Source organism: Corvus moneduloides, chromosome 1 (assembly GCF_009650955.1).
Source record: "Corvus moneduloides isolate bCorMon1 chromosome 1, bCorMon1.pri, whole genome shotgun sequence".
In the NCBI taxonomy this organism is placed as follows: domain Eukaryota; kingdom Metazoa; phylum Chordata; class Aves; order Passeriformes; family Corvidae; genus Corvus; species Corvus moneduloides.
The window spans coordinates 143,617,956-143,639,641 of NC_045476.1; the positions used below are offsets into that span (position 1 = coordinate 143,617,956).

Here is a 21,686-nt window from a genome sequence, read left to right on the forward strand (position 1 = left end):
GCTTTGAGTTTTAAAGGGTTTATTTGCTAGCTTTAATAGTGGCTGAAGTGTCCTGTTCTTGTGAAGGGTGGTAGAGCATGTTAAAAGGCAACTCTACATCAGTTTGTTTGCCATATTGAACAGGGAAATATCATAAAGAATTTTTGTGGTGAATCGTTCTTTAGGCAGGCTCTTACTATGAAAAAAAGCTTTGAAGGGAACCTTCTGATTTCCTTAAATACCACTCTTTTGTACCAGTGTTGTTATAATTACTCAAAGTGATTTTACTTTATATGAAAAGCAGCATGTAATCTGCAAGTTTAAAGGATATAGACTGAAGTATTTGAATTGAAAAATTTTAATTCAGCATTTTTTAAAATTCATCAGACCGTAGTTAACACTTTTTGAGCAAAGAAAATATTTTTACATGCATTTCTAGGGCATTATTTGAGGTAGATTTTTTTGTAGCTGTATTTATGTTTGGGGAAAATGAATTATCTAAAAATAATACACAATTTATTTAATATTTACTGAGTATATTTATAAATACATATATTATGTTATAAAATATCTTGAAAGTAATCTAATCATGTGATAGTATACCATTTGACCAATTGAATTTGTTCCAGATATTTGGTTTTCAAGCAGCACTGACTTCTTTGGACAGTAAAGGACTATACTGCATCCCTGTTCCAGTTATCCCCTCATTCAGTACTGCTGTTTATGGCAAGCTGATCAAGTTCCACAAATATTGGTGAGCATTAAGCCTGTACAGTGTGTTTAAGTCATGTGCACAATTACATTTGCATTTTTTATGAGTGATTTAAAAATGCCAAGCTTCATATATATCTGTAAACTTCTCTGTCTCCTCTATCATATTCTGCTATTATATCTGTTATCATTCATGGGTTTCTTTGTAAGGATAGCTGTCAATAAACACTACAGTTTGGCTGAGAGAACTGGAGCATGGTGGTAATAATGCCAAGGTCACTGGTTCAGTCCCTGTATGGGCCAGTCACTTAAGGTCAATGACCCTTGTGGGTCCCTTCCAACTCTGCATATTCTGTGATACAGAAGCCCTGTGGTAAATGGCTTTCTTCTAGACCTTGTAGGTTTCTGGAACCAGTTACCATTCTTTCTTGAGCTGATACAAAAGCTGAAGTTACATACTGATGGCAAGCTTGATTTTTTTTAACTGAATAGGTCAGCTTTTTCTTTTTTAAACTCAACCAAATAAAAAACAACAAACTGGGGGTAAACCCCCCAAGTATCTCAAACCCACAGCGTTTCTACTACACTTTCCTTTGTTTCTTATTACCGTTGAAAGTGTTTCAACATTGTGATGAGATATTTAAACTGTTTGTAGTAGTTCAGATGTTAAATAGAAATATTTTTCTTCTGAAAACAGTTCTGTACTTTATTATGAAATGTGCTATATAATTTTTTTTAGCCTTAAATGCCATGGAAATTCAGTGTTTAAATTTATCTCTACAGTTCAAATCTTGTGATCATAAATGTCAGTGTGTAATAGTTTATATTAATAGGTTACATTTATAAAAACTATTTTCAGGAAAATGCATTTTGGCAATACTTGGGACAAGGTATTAGTTTTCTTTATCCCTCATTTTGAGCAGTAGCTGTCTGTAACATTACTTTATGACTAAATCCATGCAAAAAAATTTTACATAAAGTGACAAATTAATAAAAAAGCAAGTTGCTGGTTAAATACTTTGGCTTCAAACATTGCGTTGTATAGCTAATTTTAAGATACATTTGTTTGTGAAACCTTAATGGATTATACAAAAAAAGTCTACATCTATGATTATTCTTAGTGTCATGTAAAGAATATACTAATTTTTCTCTCACAAGCTGTGATACCATGTTAAATGTAAATGGGTTTTAACATTATCAGCACACCACCAGGTGGTAGCAGCCTAACTGACTTTGTCATATTTTCTATCAATAGTTTATATTGCAATTAATGACTTCAAATTAATTGCTGTTGTGTTGTAACATTGTGTTGTAACATAAAAAATAAATGTATCCAGGATACCCTATAATCAGCACTAATCAGAGTACTTCAGGACTTTACAATTGACAACCTTTCCTTTCATTATCTGACATTTAACACTAAGCTCTGGTTAGTAATCCTGGTTAGCGAACTGTAAGAATAAATTAGTGTTGAATGGCAAACTTAGACTTCTTTACTATATTGTAAACCCCCAGGCATAGTTGTGCAAAATCAAAAAAATTATTTTAGAGATTAATTTTTAAAGACATCTGTCTTCTGACAAGTTAATGGTATTCAAGTGCTGCTGCTTTCTCATGGGTGTGTTTGTGCTCTTCTGCGCGTGCTCGTGCTCGCTGTGCTCTGTCTCTTGCTCGCTCACACTTGGTTTCTTGTGCTTTTCCTCGTGTACTGTTTCACACCTGCCCTCACACTCTGTCTCGTGTTCCTGGTCTTGCCCTTGCATTCTCTGTCTTGTGCATTCTTGGATTCTCTCATGCAATTTGCCTCTTTTTATTCTTTGTCTCTTTCTTTTAAAAATGCATTGTACTACCATGCATGCCCCACTGGAAAGACCTGTAGTTTTGGGGAGTGGAGGCAAGGGAATGGTCCTGCCTTAGAACAGCAAACCATCTATTGGCATTTATTAGGAGATATTGTTAGACCAACACTTATTGTAATACTGTGGTCTAGTGTGCTTTGATAGTTTTCTCACTCTTTTCCTGTGATGTGATCTCTTTCTATGACTTATTTATTTATTAATTAAATAAAAAACTTTATAAAATGAATTTATTCCAACAATTTATCTAAACTAAGCAACACCAATTTGTGAGTAATAAAGTAGAAAAACAAATGAGTACAGCAGCAGCCTGGGTAAATGAAGTGTAGTTTGAAGTGAATAAAACTCCAGATGAAACGCATCAAATAGCACTTCAACTAAATCGAAATCAGCATGAGGACTGAGAGCTTCATTGAAGTCATGCAGTGAGTGAGAATTAGTCTGGTAGGATAACCTGGTAATGTCATTAAACTTAAATTCAGTCCTCCCTCCCAAATTATACCACCTGCTTTATTTGGATTTGTGGATTTCACATTCCACAGTTTCTTAAAGTACACACATCTGATGCTACATATGTTCTTCTATTTCTTCGTAGAAAATACATACCACAGACCATACCTTTTAAAAACAAAGACATTTTATGAACTGTTATGGAATCCCTTAGGTAGTATGTTTTGAGTTAGCAGTGAAAATCTCAACTTTATTTCTGACATAAATCAGTAGAATAGGTTTCTTTTCTAGTTTCAGTACAATAATCTCAAAATTACTGTTATATACAGTGTATAAAATACTGTAGTAATATTAATTTTTTTAAAACTAGTTGATTTGATATTGGCAGGATGTTTTAACAGATAAAATTTCAGCAACATCAGCCCAGTGAATTCCAATAAATAACCATAAATAGCCATAAATTGCTGTTTTGTTTACCTATTAGATTGATGTCTCTTTTAATTTCAGTTGATACACTTTCTTCATATAAAAGAAATGTGCTCAGACTCACTAGTAACTAAGTCTTGGACATCTTTTAAATTGCATAGCTAATCTGTTTTTATTGGAAAGTACAAGCCATCTGGTCTTTTGTTTTTGTCAAGCGTAACAAGATGCAAAATACAATGTTAATGTCAATATTTTACAACTGCTTTATGTAGTGTTGCATGCCAGATTGTAAAGCAGCTTTCAGAGCTTTCAGGAGGATGTCTAAAACCAACTGAGAATTAGCAGAATATGGTTAAAAGCCTAGAGTGAATGACAAGAATGTTTATTGCCAAACAGAAATCTTGAGAGGAATTAGCTGATTTTCTTTTATCTTTTGGCTACAATGTCTGTGATAACAGATGAGGTAATCTGGTGTGAGACACTTCAGTGTTATAACCCTCTATCACGTATAAAATACCACTTCATTGTACTTCTGACAAATGCTAAATTAACATTACAGAATATAGATTCTTAATAGCCTTCCTTTTATTTTTCTGGTATCTGATTGATAGTGAAGTGTCCTCTGTATATTTTCAGCTAGGTATCAGTCTAGTTATGTGTGTTATTTTATTGCTGTTCTTAACCTGTCTTCTCTAAACAAGTGTTCCAGACTCTTGTTTTTGTTTTTCTTTATCAGGTCTGTAGGGAGTTTTTCACTTACTGTCTCTACCTGTGAGATTTTGAGACTCTGAGCTCTAGTAGAATAAGGTTATAAATAAGAATGACATTATTATCCCTGATTCCTTTCTATTCAGCTTCTTGGTCCTGTCGTCTACTTTCAAGAGGTCTGTTTTCTTGATAGTGAGTCCCCTCTTCATTATTTGGAGACTAGAGCAATAGCTGCTGGTTTGCTGCCTTCAAGGTAGCACCAGTAGAGAGTTGACTAATAGCTAGTCATGTTAAGTTTGAGTGTGTGAATTAACCTTTTATAAAGAGGTTGAGGGCCTGCTGGGTAAATTATTGTCTAGGACCTCATGGTCTGCACTTGAATTATTAGAGAGTACAGAACATTTAATTGGTTGTTCTTGAATTTTTACTCTATCAGAACAAAAAATCCTGAATAGAAACTTGCAATTAGATCTTGGTAATTATTGGTAAACAAAAAACAGTCTTTGAGATACTAAATAGATGGAATCTTTGCAGAAATTCTTTCTTTTGAGCTATTCTCTGCAGACTGCCTTAAGAAATAAATTTTAGCTTAAATATATTCAGTGTGCTAATCTCTGTCAAGCTTCATCTTTCTGGTGAAGAAGGATTTTTGGTAACAGGAGATTTGATTTGTGTTGGCATTGTAATTTCATTTCTTTAGTGTTTTTACTGAAGTGTTAATCATTATTGACAAAAGCTGGAAAAAGTTTAAAATTTGCTCTGGAGTTAAACGCAGTCACATGTATCATATGCTGGGCACCTCAACTGCCCAGAGATCTGTCACTTGTTTTACTTGTGAAAGCTGTGAATTATAGACCTGACATAGTTATTTTGTTAATATGTGCACTTATAGTTCTGAAAGATCACTTCAGAAATTTAGATGCAGTGCTCTTCACATGAAATAAATATGTGTATTTTCTGTAGGCTCTTTTTATGAACTCTTAAGAACATTTATATAGCATAGCTGCTCTTAATATTATAACACAGATTTAACTGTAAACATTTACTGTATCCTTAGAATCTGCTACATTTAGAGTAGATGGGCACAAAAGGTTATAACTGCCTTTTGGCTAACTATTATGCAAAGATTTTGAGAAATATACTTTGCCACCAACTTGAACAAAAGCATTTTGTTTTCTTATCTCGCTTCCGTAGTTTTATTTTGATTTTGTCCCTGTGTAGTTGTGAAATGGTTGCTTTGTACACACAATTTAGTTTCTCTTTTATTTTCTAGCTTCAATAATAACATTACAAAACCTGAGGATTCTAACTCCCTCATTACTACTGTATAAGCTTTTGCTCAAACTTTTGCTATTGTGAAGGTGTTTGTATTTTTATATAGCTTTACTTCCATTTTCTTTCGTCATGTGTCCCCTTACAAGGTGAACATCCCTCTCTTAATAGAAGCCATGTACCTGGTATTCCATACAATTGTATTCTTATTGATAGAATTCGTTGTTAGACTCCTTACACAATTTCAGGATGTGCACCTGCTCATGTCTGCTTTAGGGGTCATCTTGTAAATACTGTGTGCATTTAATGGTATCCCCATGAACTGACAAGGATGACAGCAATTCATGTTGATCCGCAAGCAGGGTGGTAGATGGAGATCTGGCTTCTTACACAGTAAGAAGTTATTTAGCAAGGGAATTAGGTTCTGCTGACATGGCCTTTACCAACAAGGTACTACTGTGATGATGGAGATTTTAGGATTTGCTGCTCACCAAAGAGAGGATTAAAAGTGTATAATGGGGGATCAGGTGAACTGCCTGTTTTTGCTACTTTTGTGATTAAAACATCTTTGCAGGGTATGTCCAGTGGAGTAATCTGCTAAGAACTAGAAACCACAGTAGATTTATGAGCTTTTTGAGAGTCACGAGATGTAACTGTCATGTCATTGAGTGCAATTGTCCTAGTAAGAGGCAAGCAGATCCTACTGGCAGGTAACAAAGAGCCAGATATCCACAAACTGTGAGCATTAGATCATAAATATAAGAAGTTTTCCAATAAATTGACACTTAGGTCTTGATTTTGGCAGCCTGTTTTCTTGGCTAGTCACAGTAGATCAAGAGTAATGTCAATTTAGATTGGGTGTGGATTGCATTTCACATGGGCAGTTGAGGGGCATGCTCATTTCTTGGGTCAGAAGCAGAAACAGGTTGAAAACACATGAAACTCATTTTGTAGCATTTGGTTGTGACTATTAGTTATGTCAGTAATTGTATTTAACTGCCAGATGAAAATTTGGGGTACTCTTCAAAACAGAGAAGAACTGGGGTTGAATGTCTGAACAGATGCATTCAGTGTATGGGACAGGAGAGTTTCAGCCACCTCAGCATTGTGCCAGTTCTGGATCCGGCGCGTGTTAAAACCTGTTTGAACTGTTGAGATTTGCCAGTGATAGGGGCTGTGCGAAAGCAGAGCACAGCAGTCGTTCTCTTGGGTTCTGCAGAGCTGGTTGTGTGCCTCACGTGTGAAAGTCAGTCTAAGGAGTGTGCTGGATTGCTTCAGCATTGTCTACTTCTCTGCTATTGCCTAGAAAATGCATCAAAGAACATAATGCTAAATCAGATTTTTAAAATAATTTATAGTTAGCTGGTTTTGGTAGTACATTAGGTGAGCAGTGAGTGGCACTTTCAGAAGTTTGATTTACTGTGCGTCTTAGTGTTTGAGGAGTAGGTATGTCAATGTTGTATAGCATATTATGAACAGTAATGTGGGCTGATTTAACAGCTTTAACAGAAGGACTTTTCATTGATTTTCATTGACATATCTTGCTTTATAAAAGTTCAAGGAGGTCATGTTTGTTTATAAGGATGAAGTTATTTAAAGAACTTTTGTGGAACATTTCTGATCTGCAGTGATATTAACATTTTAAGTTTCAACAAGAACCTTTTGGGGCACTTTGCAACTGCACTGTTCTGGAAGGAGCTGTTGTTGGTTACCAAGAAAAGCACTTGGAACAGTAGGGGTTTTGCATTCTGAATACATGACTTGCAGCTTGATTAGTGTAACAACAAATTAACTTCAGTTGCAAACCTCTAGTTTAATTTTTTTTTAAAAATCAAGTCCAGATCAAATGTTACTGTTCTTAGCAGATGTGGCAGGCAGCATTCAGCAAATCTGTTAAAAGTACACTTTTAATCAATGTAAATTGGAAGCAGTTGTATTGTTCAGTATTGTCAATGAGGAAGAAATTCAGCAGAGCTGACACTACAGGGTAGTCATTGGGAGTGTTTCCAGTGTAGTTATTTAGACTAATTAATTGTCAAGTCTTGTCAGTGAAAGTAAATTAAGCTTATTAACTAATATCTTTCCAGGGAAAGTGATTGCACATGGTGAATAGTTAATCCTGGTTTTTGTAACTGTTGCCATCAGGATTTGCTGGCATTTACTAGAAACAAGCAAGTGATATTTCAAAATGTGCAGGATTGTCAGGGTTGAAACTGCATTTTGGTTAGAGACTGGTGAAAGGTATTAAAAACCCAGCCTTAAAGCTGAAATGCTGTTACATAGCATAGAACCTAAACAAAAATGGAATCCCTAATGTATATTCCTTTTGCACTGGATGTATTTAGAAATTCTCTTTCTCTTAGTGGTAACACTATGTATAAAATGATCTGGTTAGGATTTTCAGTGATATTCTCAGCTGTGATGCTTTACCCATGTAGACTCTGGCTAGAAAGATGCTGTTCTTCACACAAAGTTTGTCCTTTGTTTCTCGAGAATTTTATCTGCAGTTTGGTGTCTTTTTTTTCTGCCTCTAAGTGTATCTGTGAATTATGAAGAGAAATACAGTCTCTGGTTGGCATCTCTACTGCTAAATAACACATTGCTAGAAACCCATCTGTGACCCTGGGGCTTGGTGTTTTCTCATGTCCCAGTTCATATACACATACCTACCTGTAGCTTTCCCTTCCAGTCCCAAAAGGTGGGAAAAAATAAAATTAGGTCTAGGAAGGACGTATGGTGGGGCTTCAGGCTGAGGACAGCTTCTGACATGCTTGGGCCCTTCAGCACTGTTTGAGAAAGTGCCAGCTGCCCTGGCCTGAGGCTGGCAGAGAGCAAGCAAACAGGTCAGCAGTATGCACAGCACAGACCATTACTGGAGCTGGCACTCAGCCTCAATAGCTGGCAAACAAGGATGCTTGAAACATGCACCCTGAAACTGATTGTGGTGTCATTCTGCTAGCCAGCCCCATTCAAATGCTGGTTATGACACAGAATTCTGAAGAACTGTACTTTAGTGTTGCAGTTGCTCTCTCACATTTCACCAGTTTTTCTTTGCATCTTCTTTTAAAGGTAATGCCATGGGAGTTGATAGGATTCAAAGCACTGTTTTGAGAACTTGTAGTCATTAAATAGAATAACTTGAGGAAAAAAAATGGCCCTTCATTCATTAGGACTTAAAATAATTCTACAGGCAACTATATTGGATTATTCACCTTGTTTATGAAATAATGCACCTTACCAAAGCTGTGTGTTTAAGGGCTTCTTGAATAAACCATATACTTACTGGTTAAGCTATATAAAATGCTGATTTTTGCATTATGCTCATGGAGCATTGTCATGTTACTGGCCAGGCTATAGCATATCTTTTTCTGACTGTACACAGCTTCACTCTCAAGTGGTAGGCATCACTTCCACCTGAAGTGAGGTACCAGAAACCAGAGTCTTAAATTATGCACCTACTCTTACAAGCATGTTAATGTGACTCTCAGTTGAAGCTGATGACCATGATAAATGGTGACTGAAAACATTTTATTTAAAAAAAGCTGTATTTATCTTGACTCAAATAACCCAAATATAAAGGCTCATGTGGATGTTCAGCTGTCCATAATACCTGAGCATCTTTACTGCACCTGTGTTCATCTCTAGGTGGAAGAAACATACTGTCCTCTATCCAGTATCATTTGTTTGCTGTATTCTCCTCATGCTTGTTCCCTCTGCGACCCAGAGGTGCTTTTTTTTCCTACAGGTATAGTCCTTCTCATAGATCAGGATCTCTTTGGTTCTAAGCTAAGTGTTTCCTTACACACAAACACTATGCATTCTCAGCGTTTTTCCTCGAGCACTTCTAACTTAGTTGTTTATAGGTTTTTATTTTTTATTGCTATTTCTTTAGCAATGCCTTTTAAAGGAAGTTAAAGTAACCTGTCAGGTGTACATACTGAGGAATAGTATTGAATGAGTACTGAGGTACAGTACTGAATGCATATAAACATCTCGATCTCCATTTGGGCCTGTATGTTTGGTAAATATTCTCTGGTTTTCATTATGTTTTAATCTTTTAAGGGACACCAGCTCCCAGTTTCTGAACTAGATTTTTTTAGCATGGCATGTTTTGGATGAGAATGTTAGAGGGCCATTTGAAAAAATAACAAAAAAGAGAACAAGTCAAGTCAGGCTCAGGTGGGATATGAAGCTATTAAACAGTAAACTGTGAGAATAAAACCTGTTTATCAGATTTGGAAATCGTTACACCGGTTGCAGATACTTCTGATATCAATGGAAGAAATGGAAAGGATTATGTTAGTTCAGACACCAGTATAAAAATTGTGGATTTGTTTTTCAAATGATCAGATTTTTTTTCCCATTATAACATGTATGTTCTTTTAAACAAAAGCCAATATGATTATTTTCTTTGATGTTTAACTGTTTTTTTCTTTGATTTTAATGACTGATTCCAAAATGAACAATTGAACAGAAGGAAATATTTGGTGAACATGATTAGAGTATTTATTTGATAATAAAGAAATATCCATGGAGAATGACAGAATTAAGAATCTGACTTTTGTATTTCAAATGAGCAAATATAAGTGGGATTTCTGTAATGTCACTGACTTAGTCTGTTGCTCTCAAAGTACTTGTATAACTTTGATTTTGCATACATGTTGGATGTGGCTGTGCATGGATATAATACAAGAATATATCTTTTCAATGTGTTTTACTGACAGTATCTTTTCTTCATTATGTGTGTATGTGATGATTTTGATGGTCTTGAAGACTCACTAGGGCTTGTGGAGTTTTTAATTAATTAAATAGATGTTATGAGACACAGTGAATAAACCAAAACTGAACACAGGAAAACTATGTCCACAGAATCTGCTTCAAAGGTTGTATTATTTTTGAGGAATGAATGGTGTAAAGTAATGCTGGAGTCAGTACTTAAAGATGGTAAATTCGGATTTAACAATAATTGTACTCTTTGAAGTATAAAGTATTATGCATTTACTGAGATTGATGTTTTGCTTTAAATAGCTTTTGATAGCCGTTAAAATTCTTTTGAGGTTGGTACTTAATGAGGCCACAAAATAATAATTTTAAAGTCTTTATACTCTTTCTGCAGTTAGGCAGTGCGTACATGTGAACCATTAGTACACCTTGTCCATTCATGTCCTTGCTGTTGAAGACACCCTTGATCCATTCTTTGTTATATTAAAGGCTTTTCTGGTAATCAAAAAAACAAAACATGTTTCCCTGTTTCCAGCAACATCTTTTTGGTGCTGTAACTTCTCTCTTAAAGGATAGTGGAATTGGCTTTTGAGGTACTGTAAGCCACAGAGTCAAGTCCTTTTGTTTAGCAGTGTGGTTGGATTTAAAGGATCTCTCTGCCAACCCCAGCCATTGTGATTTACCTTTCTGGATTTGACAGAATTCAGATACAGAAGTACAGCTTTGTTTCTTTTAGTCTTGTGTATTTTGTTTGTGACATCTCCATTTAGGGTAATAATTTTGTTCCAATAATTTTGTTTCACTAATGCAGACATGCACCTTCTTACTGCTCTGACTAGCTATAAAAAATTTGCCAGAATTTCAAGTAACCTTTTTTCCTCTCATTGTAAATGTGTCCTTTTTTTCCACCAAAATACTTTTTCTATTTATGAAAGAAAACAAACAGCATGCGAAACTTTTTAGTAGAAGAAATTCACAGAAGCCCCCAAATCATAACCCACTTAGCTTTTTGGAGAAATTTTTTTTTCTGAGATCAGTTGTTAGTGTTTACTTGAAGTTGGGGTTGTGTTCAGCTCTTAAATCTTTAGCAAGGAATTTGAAACTGTGTTAGTTCCCAAGAAGACCTTTGAACTGGGTTTGTCAGTGCAGTTTTCTTCACTGAGCACCAGCACGTTTGAGTCCTTCTGGCTCCCTGTTTTACCTCCTAATGGCAACCAAATGGTTCTGTGTGGCAGATTTAGAGGATTGATTTAATGGCTGTTTCTGCTGCTTCTGGGATTGTGTGAAGGGGGTAGGCGGAGAGGGAAAGGGAGAGGATGGGGTTACTTCCCTAGGCAGTAAAGCAGGCTGCACTGTGGGAAGGAACCACCCCAGTGGCTCCTGAGATTGGATACACTGTAGTATCCAAAGCAATGGTACTGGATTTATAAAAGCTATAAAAAAGAGTAATGCTTGCTTTGTTTTAATTAACACAGATCTTTGTGGTTTGGAGGTTTATGGCCGCTGGCGACTTTTACCTGGTCACCTCTGGTGATTTTGGTCATCTGCAGCTGTTTAGTTACAGCATCAGCAAGTTTCAGCTGTTTCCTTCTTGTCCCCCACCTGCAACTAACATTTACCTACAAGATAAATGATGATGGATAGCATTTAGTTTGGCATTGCTGCTTTTTCATGTAGGATCTCTTTTTAATCAAAAGATACAAGGCACAATTAAAACGTAGGTGTAAAAGTTCTCTGCTTTTCATGATTGATTCCTTTGTACTGTCTTTATTAAGTCAGTAATTCCCTATTGAAAGTCCCTGCTTCTTTCCAGACTTGATTCTGGCTTTTTTTTGCCTGTAATACATTTTGATTATTGGCCACTGTAATCAATACTGATTTTTCTCATGGTCTTTATATTTGGATCTTGTGGAACATAATGGAGCTAAATGTTATATCCCTTCCCTTGTTCTCACTAATACCCACCATCAACAACAGGAGGATTCCTAGATCCAAGTAAAAAAGTTAGGCCTCCTTGGAGAAGTCAAGAAAGACTGGATGTTTAAAGTGTAAGTTATTAAAAAAGTCCTGAATTCTCATTGAGGGCATTCCATGGGGAAAGTTTCTTATCCCTTTTTTTTTCAGATCTCCACCCCACGCCTTGTGGAGTTCTGAAGATGCAGTTCTCTAAAGATGTAACTTTATGCATAATATATATGGTTTACACACATTGAACAACTTAAGTACATAAAGAAGACTGAGGTCTGCTTGTTATCTCCTTGGAGCAGGGAACTTGTAATTTTACTCTTTTATAGATTGCTTGTATCACTTTAATGATTATTTCTGGACACATGTGTTAACTAGTGCTTAGAAAAAGAGTTTTTTGCAAAGAAAGAAATAGCAATTAGTCACTGACATCCACTTGCAATGTGATGGCAGTTCAGATCCCTAGCATCTGTCCCATTGATGAGTCAGTAAGCTGAATTTGATCTAAACATCCTAAATATGTTTCTCTAATGCAGCTGCAGGTTTAACATGTTTCTGTATTGCAATTTCAGCAGCCACCTTAGTTGGTCATGTGTCCAAAAATAAGACTGAAAACCCCCAATCCCTTGTTGGTGTCAACAGATTTTTAGCTCAGATCTGTTGCATTTTGAGGCACATAGGCAATGACCTAGCTAGAAGTGATCACAGACTGCTTTCTTGCCTGCTTTCTGAAACTTTTAATCCATGGGTAAAAAGACTCATCTGATGCTTAGTACAGCTCAAATCATGTTGGGGGAAATTAGAACTTTCTTACCTTCACATTCCAGGTGTTTGTTTTTTTCTTGCACACTTTCTTCTCATGGTGTCTCATAGCAGGTTACAATACAGGTCACTGTTTCTCACTTCTTGCTGCTTCACAGTATTATTATTTGCATGTAGCAATCATAATTTTAAATCTAATGGTCATAACTTTAATGTCCAGGTGGGACAAAATCAATTAAATGATTTTAAAAACAACCCACATTTAGAGCTTCTAACATGTCCAGTTGTGCATTCTTCCATTAAAAGAGATTTTTTTTTTTCAAGGTTTCTTCCTTTCAGATATATTTTGATATTATGATTTTTTTTCTTGCAATATGCATTCATTTTTGCTTCACTGTATAAAGTTGAATTTTATTGTTCCATTAAAACACACACTGTACTGAGAATTGAGAATGGATAGCCTCTGTTCATTTTCTAAGCCATATTAAAAGTTTGTACTCTGCCTATATTGTTTTGTTTTCACAATTGTTTCAAGGAAATCTGTGGAGATTTTATTGAAGTTTGCATATGACTGAACACTTTGCAGAAGTTTTTTCATCACTGACAATTTATATTTCAGAACTGGTATTAAAAAAATCTATACAGAAGTCTGTTTTAAAATGATACAATTCTTCTCTTCTAATCCCATATGTAAAATTTTCAGCAATACCAAGTTAATGTTTTGCTTTACTGAAAAAAAAAAAAAATAATTGGTGAACCTTTAAGTTCGTTGTTTTCTCCCTTGTAATAAATTGTATGATTTACAGTGTTTCCTACAAATAAGAGGCCAAGGCAGCTGCAGCTCCTGAAAATTCTCCATGTAAGAGATGATGTAAGATACCAGGCAGCCTTTAGTGAAGTCTATAGAGGAGCAGAAGTTTTGAAGACATCATTCTTGGAGACATTTTTGGAATGAAGTGTTCTAAAGCAAGTTTAATTGTTTGGGGTTTTTTTTTGTGGTAACTAACTTGGTCCACTAGCATGAATAATTTTATGTCACTTTCTGAAGGCTGAAAATTGTGTTAGTATATGTGGACATGTGATATGTTTGGGTTTTTTTGTGAATAGCAGAAACTTCAGTTTGTCATTTCAAACAATAATAGTTCCATTTCCCTTCCTACATATTCCCTTCAGAGGTTTGATATTTGTCATTAAGTATCTAGACATTGTTTCCTTTGCAATAATAGTAGTTACTTAAATGTTAAGGAAAAGGATCAAAACTTTCATTTTTTAAATTGATATGAAACATGAAAATAAGTAGAAATACAGATTTGTTGTAGGTATGTAGATGAAGCCTTTGCTCATGTCTTATAAAACCAGCATACACTTTCTGCTTGCCTAAGAGGGAAAGTATGCAAATACTGACTGAAATTATTTGGGCATTCAAATTACATTCAGGTTTTTCTAAGGCACAATTGCTAGGTTCTAGTAGCAGGTTACTGGCTTTGTTATTTTGGAAAAAATGAACTAATAGTATTTTACTGTACAGGATATGAGTAATAACAAAAATCAAATTTTTTCAAGCATTTTGCAGGTTCCAGCTTTGCAGTTAAGGGACTCTGTATAAACCTCTGGACCCAGCTGTTCGCCGCTATATTCTTTCAATCACTCAGAGGTGTTGATTTTACAAGAATGAGTTGCTGTTCCTAAAGTCTACAAACTGAAAATATTTCATAACAGGCCTGTGAACCTATGTGGATTGGTTATATGGGTGCCTATGCATGCTGTATAATAAGGACCAATTCATGTTTTCATTCAAAAACAGCGAAGAAAACTATTTTCTTTAATGGTATCCCAGATTTATTCAAATATTTCAGCAAGTCTGTATTACAGTTTGTCAGCAAACTGAGTACAGCCAAAGTGTATTTAAAAATCATTTAATTAGGACAGATTCATTTTCACTCCATGCCACTACACAGCAAGACTTGCTTGATCATATTTCCTTAAATTTATTCTGGAACTTGTCCAAGTTCAGCTTTAATGAGTAGCCTATCCTGCTAGTTACATTAGGATTTATTTTCCCCTAGAGAAGAGTGTTTGAATTGGTAGTTTTTTAACCTGTTCAGTTAAATGAACATATGTTCAGAACTGCATCTTAACTCTTGAGTATAAAGACTTGAGAAATAATTATTCCTATTGTTGTTGCAGTTCTAAAATGCAGTTTAAGCAGTAGTTTTAGACCCAAACTATGTGCCACAACTTTTTTAATATGGTGAAGAGTTTTGATTTGAAGTTGTTTAATGCAAATTTAATGATACAGTATAGAACCACAGATCTGACTTGGTTTACTGAAAAAAATTATTTGTACTTGTATTTTCACTTACTACTTAAATGTATCTCTTGGGTCATAAAACTTGGTTAAATATAGCTCAATACCTTATTAATGATGTATTTTCCGTATTAACAGGTGCAGGTTGGTGGCAAACTTACATTTTAAGATCTTTTAAATGCATTATTTGTGTTTCAAAACTATTATAATAAATCCTGAATTATAATTATACTTTCATCATTAGCCGGGTCTAGTTAAAATTTCCTTTAAGCAACATTTGCTGCACACATGGTACAATGCTTCCCCTGCCTTGATGCTTTTTCCTATAAAAAAGGATTTATTTTCAACTTCCCATTCCTCCAAACTTATCTGAAAAGGACCAGAAGTCTTTATTCCTATGGGATTTTTAAAGTACAGTATGTGTAGAATTTGCATATTGTTAAAAAAAATTCATATGCTGTTACTACTCCTAAGGGACCGTTTTATGTGAAACTTTTAAGTTTTGAATGTAGCATAGGTCAGTACAGTAGCTGTAATGTGTATTAGTAGAATAGTCAGACTTTTAAAGCCAAATCTTCTGCACTGCTGTATTATATGCTGTGATTGTCACAGCTCTTCAGTTTCCCTCTGAAAGACATTAATTTGTTAATAAAAATGTGTTTAGATGGACTTATTGCAGAGTCATGTTCATTCTGAAGTTTGCTGAAAAATGTTTTCTACCTTTGTTCCTTCCCAATTTTACATTAGGACACACATCTTTTGAAATATTCAGACACTTTGTTCCGAAATACTCAGTTTTCATCCTGCAAAACAGTATTCAGAAATAAGAGGGGGGAAATAGAGAATGTGTTGTGTGAAAGGATAACAAAAGGAAAAAATACCAGAAAGGAAAAACGTAACTGCACTTTTGTAATGAGATAAATAATAAAGGATTACAGTACTTGGCTTAAAAAAAAAACCAGGAAGCATTCTGATGTCACTATGCATTACATATCTTTTTGCCTGCAAAAGTTTTTGTAACATGCATATCTAGTTTTCCAACTTCAGTTCTGTGTAAAAGAAGTGGGTTATGCCGTCTGTCTAATCTTAAGCTTTAAAATAAATTATTTATTATGTATACCATTTTGTTTCACAGGAGTAGGTCTTCCTAAGTACAGAATTGCCTTTTATACTCCTTCACTCATGCACACTTATTTTTCTTAAATTGCTAAATTACTGAGCTTGGCTTTAAACTCTAGGAAATTTTAGGAAAACAAGTTTAAATTCTAACGTGAAATGAACATCAGAAGATGTTGCAGAACTATAATCTCCACCTGTTCTTTTCACAGAACTCAGAGCTGTTCTTTGAGTGGCTACAGGCATATGTGTGGATTTGCACAGAGCATTTTTTGTGTATCTGAAGAGCTGAAATGGGATGCATGTTTTCTCTAATTGTATCCACAAGACAGTGATCATGTGTCCTCTTGTGCATTTGTGTGGTAGAAATGGTCAGAATATGCTCCAGGCTCTTTATTCCTTTTGGGTGTCTGAGTCAAAGTGTTTTTCTTTTTTGGTGTGGTTTTGTGGTTGTGGTGGGGGTTTTTTTTGGTTGGTTGTTTGGTTGGGGGTTTTATTTCTTTATTTTTTTTTTTTTTTTTGTTTTGTTTTTGTTTTTTTCCGTTTTTTTTTTTAAACCAGGTGGTCTGTCTCTATTTGCCTGACTTAATACTGATATTATTTTCAGCTTTTGTTTCATCTCTCCTTAAAGTAGTTCTAATTTTCAGAATAGGTAATTTTCTGATGTTTAGAAAAAATGCATTTTTTAGATGGATTTTTTTACACCAGCTAATTTCAAATGTGTTCGGATGCATTCTTTTCTATGATTTGTACTTTTTGTGAGAAGAACATTGTCAGGAAAGGTTTGCAGTATGTTCAAACTGAAACAGGAAGAGCTTCAGGAGTTTTGTACAGATATTTCCTACCCTTTTGGTGTCATGGTGTCATGCTGTGCTGAAGCTGAAAAAGAGCCTGGAATGTGGTCTGGTCATGTACTCCAGAAAGATCTGTACCTGTCTGTCAGCAGGTGAGGCAGGTGGGAGATGCACAGTTCCCCAAACAAGCATATGTAACTTCTTTGTTCTAGCTTGCTGTTTGATATCCGTGACTCCTGTTAAAACAAACAAAATCCAAACAAACCAACCAAACAAGGCTTAATACAAGGTCTCTTCTTCAAAGGCCTCTAATGAGGTTTGATTTTTCTAGCAATAAAGGCTGTACCTATAGGTAGGTTCAAACTTCAAAGACAGATTTATTCAAACAGTAGACCGGTCTTTTTGTGGGGGTGTTGTGGGGCATGGTATTTGTTCATATGAAAGAAATTTCTACTACCAGACGCAAGGCTGAGTTCTCCCATATAAACATGAAATGTTTTTCCTTCATCCATGTTTTTTTCTGCAAATGGCATTTGAAGCTGGGAGTATAATTGTGTCATTAGCTTCAAATGAGTTGCAAATCAGAGGCAGTCTTGTTGCTCGTTTCCTCCCGGTTCTCAGTATTTTTGAGACAGGTAATCCTGATTCCCAGCTTTATGAGGTTGGAAAACCTCATTCTGAAGAGTACTGATTACTATTACAGAAGGTTACAACATCTGTTTTTGTTTGTTCTTTGTCCTTCGTCTGTATTTACATCTGTTTTCTGAGAATCTTTCATGAGTATCTTTTTTCGTAAGAATCAGTTTTTCTTTTTATTTTCATATTAAAATAGTGAGGAGCAATGGCTATTGTGGATGGGCTTTATCTGACACTTTGATCTGTGGTGCAGACATCCACAGCTAAGGAATATTGTAATGTCCCTTTAGAAGCAGTGGGCAGAAACAGTGACCTGCAGAGACATTTCATTTATAATCCTCAAAACTGGAATGAATGGATCTCTGTTATGTCTACATGTGCTGTTTTCTTTCAATTTTCCTTAAAAGGTTCTAGACCACGGTCTTAGGCATGGATATTTGTTTACGCCTTAGGTATCTAACCCTAATAATTCCTCTTGGTCCAGAGAAAATGGTTTTCACCTTGCTGTTTCCTGGTATTGACAAGGAATTAAGGGAGGTGCTCTGTTTAGGACTTAGAGTGAATGCTTGTATGTCCAAGTCTAAACTGAAAGTGATGATGTTATCTTTAGCTGTACCACTGTGTCAACATAGTAGTTGAAAGATGTCTTCAGATGTTCAGAATGCTTATTTCCAAACCATGCTTCCTAAAGTCACATCTGCAGCTTATGGGCCAAAAGTGTTAGCAGCAGAATATTTTATTACTCTGCTGCTTCATCTAGAGCATAGTGATCCTGGGTCTGAGAAGTGATGAAGTATTTTCCTTTTCACAGTTGTCTTGGTGAAGGCCCACTCTCCCAATCAGATGCAGAATGTTCAAGAAGTCTGCTCCTTGTTACCAGAATTTTGTGTCACTTCATGCTGCTGGAGGTTTTAGAATTTGAGCATCACGAATGGCTTGCTTCTGAATTCATAGAGCCTCCTGCAGAGTCTCTACTGCTAGTACTACCTCACATATGTTAGGTCATACAGCTGCTAGCATTTTCTTTTGGACTTAGATAGGAGATGTGGTGTATTATGGCTGCTTCTGAGAGTTCCTTGGAAGGTTTTGCTGATCTGAAGAGTCATTGAGTACCTGCATGTCTTTACATTTTCATTCCATGAGTATTTTGGTGAAGCATGCTTTTTTTCCAGGGCCAATGGATTTTGTGTGCTGCATCAGCAGCTTTGCCTCATTTGAGGTTCTGATTTCCAGTGGAACATTAATCTACTATTTATTTTTAAGGGGCTTTAAGCATGTCCCTAAAATTTTCTAATGGAGGAGATTCCTCAAAATGAGAATTAGTTAATATGTGCATCAGTGATTATATTTCATGGGATCATAGAATGGTTAGGGTTTGGTGCAACCTTTAAGATCATCTAGTTCCAACCCTCCTGCCATGTGGGACATTAGAGAAAATAATGCTAAATAACAGAAGAAGTAAATTTCAGTGATGAAGTGGGAGGTGATTAGGGCAAGAATGATAATGTTGAAAACATGCTACAGGAAAAGGCTCCAAACTGAGATGGCTAAAGAACCTTTATAGTTTTTGTTGAATGTAGAAGATCAGTCTGTTGCTTTATTTCAGGTAATGGTGTGTATATTAGGAAGAAAAAGTAAATTACTGATGTTGCTATGGTTTTTGTAAAGCATTCTTGTAAATGGTGGATTATATTGTCACAGAGGAATTTATTTCCCAAACAAATGTCCTTTACTTCGCCCTACCAAATGCCTGTCTCCTCCTGTTGCTCCTCCCCAGCTGAAAGATAAAGGGCATTGAAAAATAGTAGAATCACTTAATGAGCTCTGTCAGCAAAATACGGAATGTGGACTTGTTTGTATTTGGATGTATGAATATTGTCTATGTGTTTTTTGGGTCACTAGCCATATGTCATTTAGTGATGCACTGTAAGCTTTGTAAATAAAAAAACCCGGAACGTTCAATTTTTGAACAAATGTTTTCTGTGTTTTTAGTATCTGCACAATTTTTAGTAGCTCTTTCTGGTGGGAGCACATGGAATTGCTTTTATTGAATATTTTAAAACCAAGAGATAATTAGATAAAAATATGTGATTTTTTTTCTGTTATGCTCTTGAGGGAGATATAAAGTTAAATCATATAACAAGTACTGTTTAGGTTTCATTTCAGTGTCAGTTGAATCAGCTCTTACAAGATGAAATCTAATAGGCACACAGTTTCAACCTTACAAACTAACTTCTTGTACTCTGATATTCTGTGACTAAGTTTTAAAATGGTTATTTTTATGTGCCAAAGTAATGATTTTCCTTTTTTTCTTTTATTATTTTAAACAGGACCAAGCGAGCTCATGTCCCACTAACAGAATGCATTTTTGAGCTCCCTAATTTGACAGTTCAAGCAACTAGAGCTCAAACCCTTCTGCTTCAAACTATTTATCAGAGCTGGTGTCATCCTGTTGGGAATGTCAGTTCAGTGGTGGTAAATGAAGCTTTACTGAATGAGGTTTTCCAAACTTCAGGTAAATATATGATGCTTCTGGTTAAATATTTATTGTGATACAGAGCACTGCTAGTGAGCATGCATACAACTATATCCTTTAAATCCAGCTTTTTACTTATAGTGGCTAACAGACAGAATGGTTTTTTGTGTGTATATGGGTATTTATAGCTTATATTTAAAATCCAGGATGTAAGCTAAGCCACCCAGCCTCACTCCTTGGCACCAATTTCTGGATGCATTTAATTTTCTCATACAGGATCATTTTTCCATGCTTCCCTCATCCGAAACATCCACTTTTGCTACCTTATATGGTACAATGTTATTACTTCAGGATCATTTAAAGGTGAAACTGGATTATTAAGGGCTTTATTAATCAATGGCATACATTGAATTCTTTAGAAGGGCTGCAGATGTTTCTCATTATTTCATAAATAAATGTTACTTAACTGTTATGAAATTGCTGAAGATATGTAAGTGTTGGTGATGATTACATAAATAATGAAACTTGTTATCTGTCATCTTTTTGTGAAACACCCATAGATTTTGGGAATAAATTAAGGATTTTGACCGGTTTACAGAGGAAACCAGAGTTTTCAAGTACATAAAGGTCATCCAGAATTTTTTTTTTTTTTTTTTAAGATTTCTATGCAGGCTAGAATAATTTAGAGCTATTATTTTTATTTGTTGTGAATAAACCCATAACAAGAATAACAGATACTTTGGAATATACAGCATTGCCAATCTTGGAGAATGTGTTAGGAGAATGATTTAGGTGTAGAAAATTGTGATTTGAAGCAGAGTGGTGGATTAGACCACTGGAAGTATTTCAGCCCTGCTTTTCTTGACCCTTTACATTCTATTTTTCACTTCTCCTGTTTATTGAAGTTAAATCTGTGTTGATCTAATGTTGCAAAAGAACTGCTGTATTTTTGTGTAACCCTTGGAATTACTGTTTAAAGTGCCTAGGATTTCCATTTTTCATAAAAGTCACTTTTGTCTTCATTCCTTCAGTCTGTGTGGGTCACCTAAGAGTGGGATTGTGACATTTTATTTTCAAGTCCTGGTACCTGTGAGGGTAGCAGGTTTACAATCCACACCATGGAGAAATCTGAAAATACAGTTGTTTGATCACTTCAGGTGCACTTAGGTTTGCACGATTTCAAACGAACCTATTCTATTATTTAACGTGTTTCAGTCTGTCAGTTCAATGGACTGTGAAACAGCTCTGCTAACAGTATCTTCGCAGAATAGAAATCTGGAGCACACATTTTAAGTACTTCAAATAAAGTAAATGAACAATATAATGCACTCGTTTTGATCTTCTCTTGTTCATGGCTTAATGTTTCACCTGGTAAATTTTACACTTCTGTAGTTGTGCTTGGCATTAACTAGACTGAAGGCAGCTTTGCATTCAAGGCTATGAAATGATTGCTGTCAATCCCTTTGTCCTAATTTTTGGGTTGATTCTGTAGGCCTACAAACTTT

The 21,686-nt window shown here is 35.4% G+C and overlaps 1 protein-coding gene across 9 annotated transcripts in view; it reads left to right on the forward strand.

Moving 5' to 3' along the window:
* Positions 1–21,686, forward strand: part of VPS13B (vacuolar protein sorting 13 homolog B) — a 436,966-nt gene that overhangs the window by 78,590 nt on the left and 336,690 nt on the right. For 8 of the 9 annotated variants that reach the window (XM_032130187.1, XM_032130207.1, XM_032130170.1 and 5 more), the window contains 2 exons: positions 609–733; positions 20,036–20,220. In XM_032130187.1, the coding sequence (XP_031986078.1) occupies positions 609–733; positions 20,036–20,220 (310 nt within the window). Of the gene's footprint in view, positions 1–608; positions 734–13,657; positions 15,768–20,035; positions 20,221–21,686 lie in introns of those variants that run through there. The other variant, XM_032130234.1, reaches the window with a different exon arrangement.